The 13,997-nt window shown below is 41.4% G+C and overlaps 1 protein-coding gene across 4 annotated transcripts in view; it reads right to left on the bottom strand.

Annotated features, from left to right (window-relative positions):
- Window positions 1–13,634, bottom strand: part of TBC1D12 (TBC1 domain family member 12) — a 103,195-nt gene extending 89,561 nt beyond the window's left edge. For 2 of the 4 annotated variants that reach the window (XM_059169416.1, XM_059169414.1), the window contains exon 1: window positions 12,554–13,634. In XM_059169416.1, coding sequence (XP_059025399.1) covers window positions 12,554–13,494 — 941 coding nt within the window. In that variant the 5' untranslated portion in view covers window positions 13,495–13,634. The remainder of the gene's footprint in view (window positions 1–12,553) is intronic. The other 2 variants (XM_059169415.1, XM_059169418.1) reach the window with 2 other exon arrangements.
- Between the last annotated feature and the right edge of the window lie 363 nt (window positions 13,635–13,997).

Genomic DNA, 13,997 nt, shown 5'->3' on the forward strand with positions numbered 1-13,997 from the left:
TGAGCTAGAAGTACTTCTTGAACTGATGGCATGCACGATAGAACTTATCTTGCAGTAGCATATTTGAAATCCCTCTAGTGATCAAGGTGTTGTGATATTTCCATTAAATAGACAACTAAATCAAAAGATTGTATTTTGGTGGTCTCTTAGAACAAAACAATCTTATCTCCTCATTAAATATACAGTTATTATTTTATTTGGGAAAATATAATAGTGGTTATCTTCTAAAATTGTTCTCAGTGTTGTTTTTTTTTTTTAAGATTTTATTTATTTGACAGAGAGAGAGAGATCACAAGTAGGCAGAGAGGCGGGCAGAGAGAGAGGGGGAAGCAGGCTCCCTGCTGAGCAGAGAGCAAGATGCAGGCTCCATCCCAGAACCCTGAGATCATGACCAGAGCTGAAGGCAGAGGCTTAACCCACTGAGCCACCCAGGTGCCCCCAATTCTCAGTTATTTGTATGCCCCATTTTGAAACTTAATTTCTGTCCTAGGTATTCTTAACAGTATTAATGCATTTCTGGGAGTATATCACAAAGATGGCCATTATTCTCTGGTTATATGTTCAATTATTGTATTGGTTACCTTTATATAAAAATTATTTATCAAAAATATTATTAGTCGGGGTGCCTGGATGGCTCGGTGGGTTAAACCTCTGCCTTCGGCTCAGGTCATGATCCCAGGGTCCTGGGATCGAGCCCCGTATTGGGGCTCTCTGCTCAGCAGGGAGCCTGCTTCCTCCTCTCTCTCTGCCTACTTGTAATCTCTGCCTGTCAAACAAATAAATAAAATCTTAAAAAAAAAAAAGTTATTAGTCTTTGATAACAAATTTTGTTTCCCAACACCCAGTTCTGAATCACAACAAATCTGTCTTCCAAACAACACCCAGGATTTCAATCTCTTCAATCCTAGGTAGTACCATGAGGTTAAAAAGTCAGTCCAACAGGGTTGTCAAGAGCCATGTAAGAAAAAAAAAAAAAAGGCATTACATTTTACCACTTACGTTTTAAAAACCTACATTTTATCACTCTTAAGTTGAGACCTTTCACTGACTTAAAATTTCATTAGTTTATTTCAGAACTTAAATTTAAAACTACACAACATATCTTCCTGGTAATGAGCAATTAATTTTCTCCTTACGGGTGAGAGGGATTTTAATTGTTTTCTAGGTTCACCATGGTGCTTATAAAAAACTTTCCTTTTAATACTGAATCTCAAGGAAGAACACACTGCATAAAACACTCCTTTTTAATATCTGTATCTATCATACTAGCACCTAAATTTTTAGATCCTAAATTAAACCATATATATAGAGGTTACTTTACATTATACATTACATCATATATACACCATAAATATTAACCTACTGTATATTATATACATTACAGGATACATATATATACATGCACACACATACATACATATATACACACACATACATATCTGTCATTAAAAAATATTTCTGCTGTACAATATGACTTCTGAAGAGGCCATGAGAGGCTGGGGACATTAGGGAAGTTAAGAGGGAGGCATAGCAGACATACTTAAGGAGGCAGCAAGTTGCCAGAAACCTCTACAAGGGTACTGAGGGCAGAAAAATAAATATGCAGATAATCTGTACTTAATCTGTACTTATTATCTATAGCAATACTCTGAAGCCTAGAGCCAAAGTACAGAGCTAACTTCCAACTAACATGTATTCTCCTCAGCAATTTTTCTCTGTAGAAATGTCTTCAAACTCATTCTCTTAACAGCTTTTCCTGTCTGTAACTGTAACTTCACACTCTCTAAATTTAACTTTTTCCTTACCACCTAACTGGAATAGTATGGAAACAACTACTATCCTTAGTAGTTTTATATTTCCTGTCTTGCTTTTCCAAAAGCAAATAATAAGAGCATTTTCTAAAGACAAGGAAATGGACCCTCCCCTCAAGCCTCTAGCCCTGCTCATACCATGATTTTAGCCCATTGAGACATGTATTGTTAGACTTCTGACCTACAGAGCTATCAGATAATAAATTTCTATTTTTTAAGCCAAAAAAAGATGAGCATTTTCTGTTCTTCTTATAAAAAAATTTTAAATTTATAGTCTCTGAATACCTTTTTCTTAGAGCAATAAAAGTATTTCCCCTACTTGACTAGAAGAGGACTACAGTCTAGATGAAAACCAGATTTGGAAACTGTAAATAATTCCCAATGTATGATGGGTAGTTATACATTATGGTATTTGGGAAAATACGAGAAAATAGCACATAATTTGATTTCAAAACTATCATGTTCAGTTCCAAACTCAGAATGTTTTAATCTCTGTGGGGTTAGAAACAGGCAGATGGAAATATTTTCTAGCCAATAATATATCCCAAAATAAAATTCAAATTAAAAAGAAAGTGAAAAGCCAAATTCAAGGGTAAATTTAAACACATTACTAAGTTCACTCTCAAACTAGCTCTAACTAGGAGCATAACTTGTAGCTTGGTTTCCTAAGGTAAACTTCTCTTAATTGCAGGAAAGAGCCTGCAGAAAACCCAGACAGTCACATGAGTTTCCCTTTCTTCTTTTGGCCACAGAAATAAGAAGTCCAAGAAAGGCTGAAGCAGCAAATTCTACAGGGGAATAAGCCATGTGAAATCTGCAGGATTTTTTCTTAAAGGCACGGAAAAGAGTTACAACTAGCAGGAGAAGGAAGCAAAATTAACACCTTCTTTGATAAGCTATAAATATGGACAGTTACGTCTCCATATTAAAGAGATCTGAGTAAGATTTTGAAAGTTAAAACTTTTCACAGAACAGGCAAGCATGGCTATCTACACAGCATAAAATGAAAGTAAAAGACCCTTCCCACCAGGCACCTGGGTGGCTCAGTGGGTTAAAGCCTCTGCCTTCAGTTTGGGTCATGATCCCAGGGTCCTGGGATGGAGCCCGGAATCGAGCCCCAAGTCGGGCTTTCTGCTCCCGGAGAGCCTGCTTGCTCCTCCTCTCTCTCCGCCTGCCTCTCTGCCTACTTGTGATCTCTGCAAATAAATTAAAAAAAAAAAAAAAAACCTTCCCACTAAAAAAAAGGAAGCTACGATTTAATCAGGCAGAGATAACTTCTCAATCTAGTTAAAGTTAGCAAAATACTTACACATTTGTATTTACCCCTGATCTTTACCATACCTGTACTTATACTCACCAGTTACAGGACTTACTTATAACCCAACTTTATTTTATTTTATTAACATATAATGTATTATTTGCTTCAGGGGTACTGGTCTGTGAGTCATCAGTCTTATACAATTCACAGCACTTAACATAGCACATACCCTCCCCAACAACCCTCAGTTTGTTTCCTGAGATTAAGAGTCTCTTATGGTTTGTCTCCCTCCCAAGTCCCATCTTGTTTCATTTTTTCCCCCTCCCTACCCGCCAGGACCTCCTGCCCTGCTTCTCAAATTCCTTACATCAGAGAGATCAGATGATAATTGATATGACCCAATTTTAAATCAATAAGGTAATATGAGTTGTAAATGCATGTTGTACCTTCTTCCAGTTATTATCTGAGGAAACCTATCAACAATAATTTCAGTAATTACAGTCCAAGAACCACCTGCATCAGAATCACTAGGGAGTCCCTGTTAAATAAATACTTGGTTTCCTGCTGGGCCCCACCCAAGATCTAGTGAATCAAAAACAGAGTGGGGGAGCTCAAGAAATCCCCATTCTTGACAATCTCCTCCCTCCAGGTAATTTTAAACACTAAAGTTTAAGAATTATTGTAGTAGGAACCAAGGATCTTATCAATCAGAACTACCTGGGGACAACTCAGGGTAGATAGCAGAGTTCCTAGGAAAATAATCTGCCTCAAAAAGGACTGACTTTTCCCTTCCCAATATGCTTGGAGATGGGTAACAGATGTGTCACCTCAAAATCTCCAAATGTTTCCACTCTTCCCAAAGCTTTCCCACAACAACATACTAACTTTGAAATGTATGAGTGAGCCAAGTTAAACATTTCATGAACTTAAACTAAAAATCTGGCTTTGCCATTCTGTAAAGTTCCTTAAAACAATAAAAGATACAAATATTTTAATCCATCTCAACATTCCCCCCTTTCTCAGATTTGCTTTTTAGTCAAAGTTTAAAGACTTCTGGAAATTTTAGATCATAATTTTACAGTCGATTTTAATTCCCATACAATCCCAAACACCAATTGTGTTTAAAAGTCTACTACACAAATTGTGAAATGTTTCTTCAGGTAGTATACAAAAAAATCCATTCATCTCTTCCTTTCTTTAAACCAATGGATGTCAGTGATGAAACTGGGGAAGGGACTACAGCTGTCATACTGAAGTCTGAATAAGAACATCTGAACCTTCGCTGTATGTCAAATAAGAAAGGCAACACACTTAGACCATTATCTCATGGATGGTCTCATGAGGTGGGTATCACCATTATCCTTACTTTATGGATGAGCTGCCCAAGAACTAGATGGGTCAAGTAACTTGTGCAGAATTATACAGCAAGATAAGCTAATTCAAACCAAAGCAGTCTAACTCCAGGGCCGGCACTTTTAACACCAAACTATCCTGTATTTTGAATATGCCATCTGCCAAAAGCAAGTCCCCTGAATCTAACAAGGTAGGAGTTGTGGATTCTGGAGAATCTCATTTTTTAAAATGTGCTTTTAGGTGATTGTGAAGTATAATGAAAGCTTGGAATTACTGTACTAGGCTATTAGTTCACCAAAGTGGAACACTGGCAACCTCTGAGATAGAACTCATGGTCCGGAAGTTAAGGTCTCAAATTCCACTACACTGATTAACTAGAATTTACTTATCTTATTTTCTCTCCTACTCCAAAGAAATTAAAAGGAAAAAAATCCAGAATTTTCTAATTAGAGCTGCTGGTCTATACTACCCATATGAAAGAAACTAAACAAAGATTATTGATGTTCAGCATTATTCTGGGGCAGAGTTAGACCTTTACTAAAGGAAATATGCAATGTAGAATTTATTTTTTCCATGAATGCATTTTATTTGTACATTTTACTTATTTGTACTACATCCCTAGAAAAAGAATCTCAGGATTTTCCCTCCTATGTTATTTCGACTTTCTTCCTCATGGTCCCTGGTGCGAGCTGAGGTTGTCAGTACAGTGAAACCAAACTGGGAGAACTGGAGCCCATGATTCTGCCATTTTTCTAGATCTTTGAGTTGTACATCAAATCTGGGGCTGATTATTCCTCACTTGTTTAACCTGCCCATGAGGTTCACAACAATTTTCCCTGCTCTGTGATCATCAATGATTTCAAATTTGACTGTCAGGGGGCACCTGGGTGGCTCAGTGGGTTAAAGCCTCTGCCTTCCGCTCAAGTCATGATCCCAGGGTTCTGGGAATGAGGCCCACATTGGGCTTTCTGATCGGCAGAGAGCCTGCTTCCCTTCCTCTCTCTCTGCCTATCTCTCTGCCTACTTGTGATCTCTGTCAAATAAATAAATAAATAATCTCTTAAAAAAATTTTTTTTACTCTCAGTATAACGATGCTGCATCAACACAGTTAGAAACTGGATGACGACTTGGAGCATGGCCTGTAAGAACCTGGCATTTGCCTCTCTTTTCAGCATTGTTAACACTCTCAAGAGCATCTGCCAGGACATTCACATGCACCATTATGGTGACACGGAAAGATGGTGGAAAGAGCTGCAGGGCAGAATTTAGAGTTGGAGATATTTCAACTTTCTCATTTTACAGATGCAACAAACATCCTGTTTTTTAAAGCACCATCTTTAACTCAGTTCACATTTGCAATATTTAGCTGGTAAAATTTTGAGGCCTATAAAAGTATTGCAAGAAAATCATATAATATCACAGTATATTGGAGCTGGAAGGGACTCTGAATCTCCTAATTTCACAGATGAGGAAACTAACTAAATTTAGTTAATTTGTCCAAGGTCACACAATTATTTAACAGCAGAATAAGCTTACCCAGGACAAAAACCAAATTTCTTATCTCTCAAGCCCACAGTATTTTTACTACACCAAAAATTAAGTTTTTGTTCATAAACTTTTCAGAATTTGTAGAAATTAGTATATAAGCTTCAAGTCCTAGGAATCAGATCTTTGCTCAAGTTCTGATTCTTTTACACATTCACTATCTGACCATAGGCAAATAATTGTAAAATAAAAATAAATCCCACCCTTAACAGGTCACAGGGAATATTTCCAGAATTAGAAAACACATATCAATATAACTTTGGAAAAATATGAAGTTATATAGAATTAAAATATGCTTTCATAATTTTTTCTAGAGGCAAACAGGTAAACAATGATTGTTAAATACTGTCCTGAACAGTGTGAACTGCAAAGCCTTGGAAATCAATGCCCTTGGTCCACCTGAAGAACAATTAATGACCATGTCTAACTTATTTCCAATGTTAATTAATACCACCCTACTAGAAGATACCTAGCAAATCAGAGATTTCTCTGATTAACAACACTGCTGATTTTCCATAGGATATTAAATGATGAATAAAGTGATCCTTAAAGTTCCTTCTACTTTAAACATTTTTTATTGTACAGTAAAACACAACTGCTCCCCAAATAAAAATCTTTTAGTCAATATCGCTATGCTGAATAAAGTGTGAAGTTTAATTAATAGCAATGTACAAATGCTGGTTTCTCAGTTGTTGAAAATGTACCACAGTAATGTGATATTAACAATAGGGGAACTGGGTGAGGAGTATACCAGAACTCTCTATCTTTGCAACTTTTCTGTAAATCTGAAACTATCTTAAAATAAAAAGTACTTTAAAAATAGAGTAAATCTCTATGCCTATTTTTTTTTAAGATTTTATTTATTTGACAGACAGAGATCACAAGTAGGCAGAGAAGAAGGCAGATAGAGAGGAAGGGAAGCAGGCCCCTTGCTGAGCAGAGAGCCTGATGTGGGACTCGATCCCAGGACCCTGAGATCATGACCTGAGCGGAAGGCAGTGGCCTAACCCACTGAGCCACCCAGGCGCCCTCTATGCCCATTTTTAATGGTTCAAAAAATTTCTACCAAATGAGTAACTCCAAGTTAATACTGGAGTAAGAGTCTGCTTTGTTACTGCTCTGTTAATGTCTAACTCTTGATTTCAGCTCAGGTCATGATCTCAGGATTGTGAGACCGAGGCCCATGTCAGCTTTGCGCTGCTCCTGGCACCTATTTAAGATTCTCTTTCCTTCTCCCTTAGCCCCTCCCCTCCATTATATTAAAATTATCTTAGTTTCAGAAAAATTGGGAGTTTTCCAATATTTTCTACCTGACTTATATTTAGATTATTACATTTCTAACCAATCACCCTAAAACCACAAATTTCTACGTAATGTCCTTGAACCAGAGCTGTATTTCCAGTAATTTAGTGCCTTAAGAAAGCACTCAATGGTGGGGTGGGGGGAATGGGGGTAGTGAATATCAGATACAGGGAACAAATAATACAAAAGGCTCTTGAGCCATCAGCTCCTTAATCTAAAATAATGGGTAGCTTCACAACATTCTAAAATTTTAAAGGGTCTTGTGCTCGCTTCGGCAGCACATATACTAAAATTTTAAAGGGTCTTACTTTTATTCTAGAGCAATGGATTATACATTATTTTCAGCTTTCCTAAAAATGTAATGTCAAATGTGTTTCACTAGTGACATAGAAAAGAATACTTCTACATTTTTTGTAATCTCTTGCAGTAACAAAAACTTAATATATATTTTTAATTTAATATTTAAATCAAGATATTCCTTCATTCCCCTTACAAATAATTATACTGTACCCCTGATTTGGGTAACTCTAAAAATCTTTTAAAACTTATCAGAAATGTGATATTTTGCCTCTTCTTTATTGAAATGCTGAAAAAGGAATTTTTTTGTGAAACAGGCTTTTATTTTAGTTGGTTGGGAGGAATACATGCTGTACAACAAATAAGGGAGCCCGATCTGACAGAAGTCTCCGATAGTTCGGTCAGGTGAATTATGATCTTGCCAACCAGCACAAATTCTAGGTGGAAAAAGAAATGTGGTTGATTTTGTTGTTTCTGAGAACCTTAAATAAAGAAAATTTACATGGGACATCTGAGTGGCTCAGTTGGTTAAGTGTCTGACTCTTGATCTCAGCTCAGGCCTTGATCTTAGACCTTGATCTCAGGGTGGGGAGTTCAAGCCCCATGCTGGGTGTGGAGCCTTCTTAATAAAAACTTTTTAAAAAGGAAAAGAAATCACTAAACGAGCCTTTAGTCTTCCATGTTCAGTCTAACTTTAATATGTGTTCTGTGAAAATAATCTTTTACCTCAGCATTAAGTAAGTTTCAGAAGTCAATAATTACTGGAAAAGCTACATGGATCTGTATGTTTCATAATCTACAATGTCAATTCTCCTTTTTAAAAGTAAGGAAAAATCTTCAATACTTTCTTCTCTACCTGAGCTATGCCTTTTAAGGCCACCCAATTCTCATGATTCACATGAAGACTTTGTAAGAAAAAAATATCGGCACTACCTGGCAACAGATACTTGTGTGTTTCTAAATAACAGTAACTGTGCCAGTACAATCTGAACAAAACTCAAAAGTGTTAAACAGCTTTATTTTTTTTTTTTTAAAGATTTTATTTATTTGACAGAGAGAGATCACAAGTAGGCAGAGAGGCAGGCAGAGAGAGAGAGAGGAGGAAGCAGGCTCCCCACTGAGCAGAGAGCCCGACGCGGGACTCGATCCCAGGACCCTGAGATCATGACCCGAGCCGAAGGCAGCGGCTTAACCCACTGAGCCACCCAGGCGCCCTGTTAAACAGCTTTAAAAATATACCTATAAAAAATACCTATAAAAGGTGTACCTTATCTAAAAAATAAATCTTTCTAGATTGAAAAAAAATTAAGACATGAATTTGCTTGAAGGATCCATTTAAATAATTTAAATTTATTTTATTTTTGAAAGAGTAATAAACAGGGGTGCCTAGGTGGCTCAGTTGGGTTAAACAGCTGCCACTGGCTCAGGTTATGATCCTGGAGTCACATAATTGAATCCCACATTGGGCTCAGGGAGTGTGCTTCTCCCTCTGACCCTCCCCTGTCTTGTGCTCTCTTTCACTTTCTCTCTCTCAAATAAATAAATAAAATCTTAAAAAAGAAAGAAAGAAAGAGTAATAAACAGATCCTTAAAGAATGAAAGCTAGCCTGGAAACATAAGATATATATTTTTTTAAGTTTTCAACTCCTCCTTACTGCTAAGTGGGTGACAGTAGTAGATCCACCTAGCATTTTATTTTTTTTAAGACTTACTTATTTGAGAGAGAGAGAGAGAGAAGGGGAGAAAGAGAGAGCAAGTGAGCATCCACAAGCAGTGGAGAGGCAGGGGGAGGGAGAGAATCTCAAGCAGACTCCCCAAAGAGCATGGAGCTGGATGCCGGACTGGATCTTACAACCCTGAGATCATGAGCAGAACCAAGAGTCCAAGCTCAAATGACTGAGCCATCCCAGGTGCTCCCTAACCTAACATTTTAAACATTTATGGACAGGAAAAGACCAAGGATCTGAGGGAATATTAGTTCTGGGGCTCCCATAGTCAAGTCACCATTCATTCACAGAGGGATGCCCATGTGAAGCTGAGGCAAGGCCCCAACCAGGACTGAACAAGAGCTCACTTCATCTGAAAAAGAAGTAAAGTAGGAGATGGAGGGCAGTCCCATCCTGGACAAAACTCCTTTAGCTCCTACAGAACTTCTACCCTACTCAATGAAGCTTCTGTCAATGATGTGTCTCAACTGAAGATAACTTTGTAATAATAGATAAACCGTTGTAATATGTTCCCCTCTCTCTACTTAAGTTAAAACAAACATGAATCTATTCCTTAAAAGTATTTCTATTATAGATCTATAATAGTAAGATCTATATAGTAAGAAAGAGAAGAAAGTAGAAAGAGAAGAAAGATGGAGGATAATCAGGTGGGAGAGAAAAAAGCCATGGGTGAATGCAAATTGTGATCAAATGTTAACCTGGTCTGAAAATCAGGAATCCTGGTTTCTAATTCCAGCTCTGCCATTAGCTACCTAAAATACCTTATGTAGACAGTGAACTTCCTCATTAAAAAATGAAGTGGCTGAAGGGAGGGATTGCTCCCAAGAACAAGAATATGTCCTAGAACAAGATATCCCCAAAGGGATCCCACATCTGGAGCTCCAGGCTTAAGAATGACAATTGTAGGGACACCTGGGGGGCTCAGTGGGTCAAAGCCTCTGCCTTTGGCTCAAGTCATGATCCCAGAGTCCTTGGATCAAGCCCCACATCAGACTCTCTGCTCAGCAGGGAGCCTGCTTACCTTCCTCTCTATCTCAGCCTGCCTCCCTTCCTACTTGTGATATCTATCAAATAAATAAATAAAATCTTTAAAAAAAAAAAAAGAATGATAATTGTACACATGAAGGGAAAACAACAACAACAATGACAAAAAAAACTCACAGGTTGTCAAGACAAAGGAAATTTCTAATTATTCTACCCAGGGATGGGAGGCTTCTTCAAAATTACTCTGGGCACCTGGATGGCTCAGTCAGTAGATCTCTTGATCTCAGCTCAGGTCTTCAGCTCAGGGTCAGGAGCTCAAGCCCCGAGTTGACTTACTAACAAAAAATAAAATTACACAACCTAGAGAATGGTGAAGAGGAAGAATCTATGAAAGTTGCCAATCCAACACAAACTGAGCAAGGTTCTCAATATCACTGCTAGGTACTGTAGACTCAGAGACGAATATCATAGTCTCTGTCTTTAAGGTGTTCCAAAACCAAGTAGGGTTTCGGTTAAATGCTAAAAGAAAAATTGTGCCTCTTGACTGTGTCCCTTTCCAAGTATCTTATACAAAGAAGCAATTGACATCTAGAATCTTGACATTCAAATGTCGATTAAGAAAAATGAGGCTTAGAGAAATTAACTTCATGGTACCTGTTTTCTGACTTCAAATCCAGTGCTCTGATACACTTGCTTAATAGGGCTATATAAATGTCGCTACTTATATTAACTGAAATCCTATTTGTCTACAGATTAAAGAAAAAAAAAATCAAAATTCCATCCTACTGTTAATATGAAAAACCTCTTATAATAGATTTGCCTTGTTATTGCTCATAATTTACAATGCATATATACCAATCTGTCTTCTAACTTAATACCTACTAGTCTGCACTCTACTGTGCAAATCATCTCTGTTCCCAATGGGGGCACAGAGCAGGCATTCTGTGATTGAATTAGCGATCTCCAAAGCCCCTTCCAGGTCTAAAACTGCCTGACACCTGACATCAAAACATGACCAAAAAATACCCAAAGTTCACAAATGTATAAGCTTAGCTCACCTTGCAAACTTTTAAAATACTACCACTATAAGCTTTAAGTATATTTTTGTATATTTTTGCAACTATAGGCACAAATACAGATCTCACTACTATATATTTTGTCCTACAAGTAAGACAAAATTAGGATTTCCCGATCTTCACGTAAACAAGTTTATAAATCCACACAAGGGAAAATAAATGATAATAAAATAGAAAAAAATTACAATCAGAAAATAGTGTGTCTACAAAAATGCACACAGATTGTATAATCCTCTAAAACTGGAGCTGTAGAATTTGCTTCATTTCTATCAAGATCCCTGAAAAGGAAGCAAAAGCACAGGAGAACTCTGAAGGGGAGAGTTTACAAGTTGGGAAATTTGCTTAGAGATTAAAAGAAAAAAGCGTATCAAGCAAGAAGAGTCCAGGAAAATTGGCATTTCATTAATGTACATTAGGATGAGTAATTTATCCCTATCAAACCCTATTCCGAAATCTGCAATGTCCAGCACCATTACTTAATTTCAAGAATAGCAGGTCAAAACAAATACAATGGCATCAAAAATTTAAAAGTTGCTGAAAAAAGCGTAGGCCTATTTGGCAGAAGTACAGAAAAGGGATTTTGGAGATAAAGCGCCATAGTAACTTGGCTTTAAGGGCCGGAATCAAATTCTAAACCCGAGACTGACTGCATTTTAATAAAAGCCACTGAAACAGTTAAACACTATGAAACACGATCAGTTCTAATTTCAAGAATTCCTAAGTCACTTGAATGGGTTTTAGACTCCACACAAATAGTCATGTCTGCAAAATGACTTCCCTTTCTCTTCCACAACCACACCCGGTGCACACATTACCGCCGCGCCCACCCCCAACCCCACACACCACCCCTAATCCTCGCAGTAGGCTGTCTGCTTTTCCGCAGGAGGCAAAACTGCAGCGGTGGCATTAGCACACTGCCAGGACCTGAATACACGGAAACCAGGTGTGAAGCGCAGGTAGAGCCTCCAACCTACAGAGGAACAGAAAGATTCGCTCCCCAGAAAGTTGGCAACTTCTCTGACAGGCAACACAGTGCAGACCCAGTTCCTCTTCTCCCGGTGACAAATCAAAGCTAAGTACTGACGCCAGCAAAGAGCCCGGACGGAGGCGGTCTCCACGCCTCTCTCGGCCAACTCCCGGCCTCGACCTCCGCCCCGGCCCCGAGCCCGCCCCGAGCCCCGGCGCAACCTGCGCTGTACCTGGCGAAGAAGTCGGCGAAACCGCCGCTCCGTCGAGCCCGGGCCGAAGGCCCCGCGGCGCCCTGCTCCGCGGCGGGCGCGGGCACCGGCGGCCCGGCGGGGGGCAGGTGGTCGCGGCTCACCTCGAACGTGTTCCGAGAGTTCACGTGAACGTCCGAGACGCCGGGGCGCGGCTCTACGCCGGCGCCCCCGCTAGTCCTCTCGGCCGAGGCGGCGGCGGACGCGCCCTCGTCGGGACCCTCAGGGCCTGCTCCCGGCCGCTCCACGTCTTCACTGCTGCTGCCGCCGTCGCTGGCGCGGCCGCCCTCCGAGCCGCCGCCCGCGCCCTGCGGCTTGTCAGGGTCCGCCGCTGCAAGGCAGCAGCTCCGCAGCGGGTCTTCGAGCGGCGCGGCCCAGTCGGACGGGCTGTCCGCGCCGTCCGCGTCCTCGTCGCCAGGCCCCTCAAGGCGGAGACGGCGGTGGCGCGGATCCCGACCGCCCGCGCGGGCCAGCCCGCGAGCCTCCTCCAGGTCCCGACAGTCCTGGCCCGGCAGAAAGCCCGAGTCCCCGTTGGTCATGCCTCTATGCCGCGGCGTGCGGGCATCCGCCACCTCTGCGCCCAGGTGCTTGGAGCCCGAGTCCCGCGGGCAGGCGTCCGAGCGCGGAGCTGCCGGGGCCGGGGGGGCGCGGGGCTGGCCAGCGGGGAGTGGACAGTAGCACAGCCCCGGCTCCAGCTGTCCCCCGGCCGCCGCGAGGTAGCGCCGAAGGAGCTGCTGAGGCGTCGTCTCCTCCTCTTCCTCCCCCTCCTCCTCCGCCGGCCGCTCCACAGCGCCGACGCCTCCGCCAAAGCCGCCGGTGGCCCGGATCATCTTCCCGTCCTGGCCCGCGGGCTCCGGCGCCGGCACCGGGAGCAACTTGGGGTTTCTTCCCGAGCAGGCTCCGGCATCGTCCGGACCCACCATCTAGGGCCGGGTGAGTGCCGCCCGAGGGGGCGACGGAAGAGCCCCTGGCACAGGCTCGGCCCCGGAATAACCCTAGGGGTTGGGGACGCGGCGGCTACCGCCGCAACGTTCCCAGACCCACCCCTCCCACCCCGGGCTTTGGGCTGTTGCGGGAGGGCGGGCACGCGCCGGAGCTCGCGCACGCGCAAACGCCGGCCCGGTCAAACCGCGACCTGGAGATTCCGCGAACCATAGAGATAGTAGCTAGAGAGGCCGCTCCCTGACACTCAGGCGGCCAATCTGGGATCCGCCATCTGGATGATGGAGGCTGGTTGGCTCACTCCGAGCGAGACAATACTTAACAGGCACCGGTTTGCCTCCCTGAGCAAAATTCACTTGACGTACTTAATTTATAGAAGTGGAATACAGGATATTAGATATACGTCCTTCCAGCGTCAATGGGTCACCAGTGGACTTTACGCTTTTTCATACATCTTCCATACTGCCATTGCCATAATTCAGGG

The sequence above is a fragment of the Mustela lutreola genome, chromosome 4 (genome assembly GCF_030435805.1).
Source record: "Mustela lutreola isolate mMusLut2 chromosome 4, mMusLut2.pri, whole genome shotgun sequence".
NCBI lineage: Eukaryota > Metazoa > Chordata > Mammalia > Carnivora > Mustelidae > Mustela > Mustela lutreola.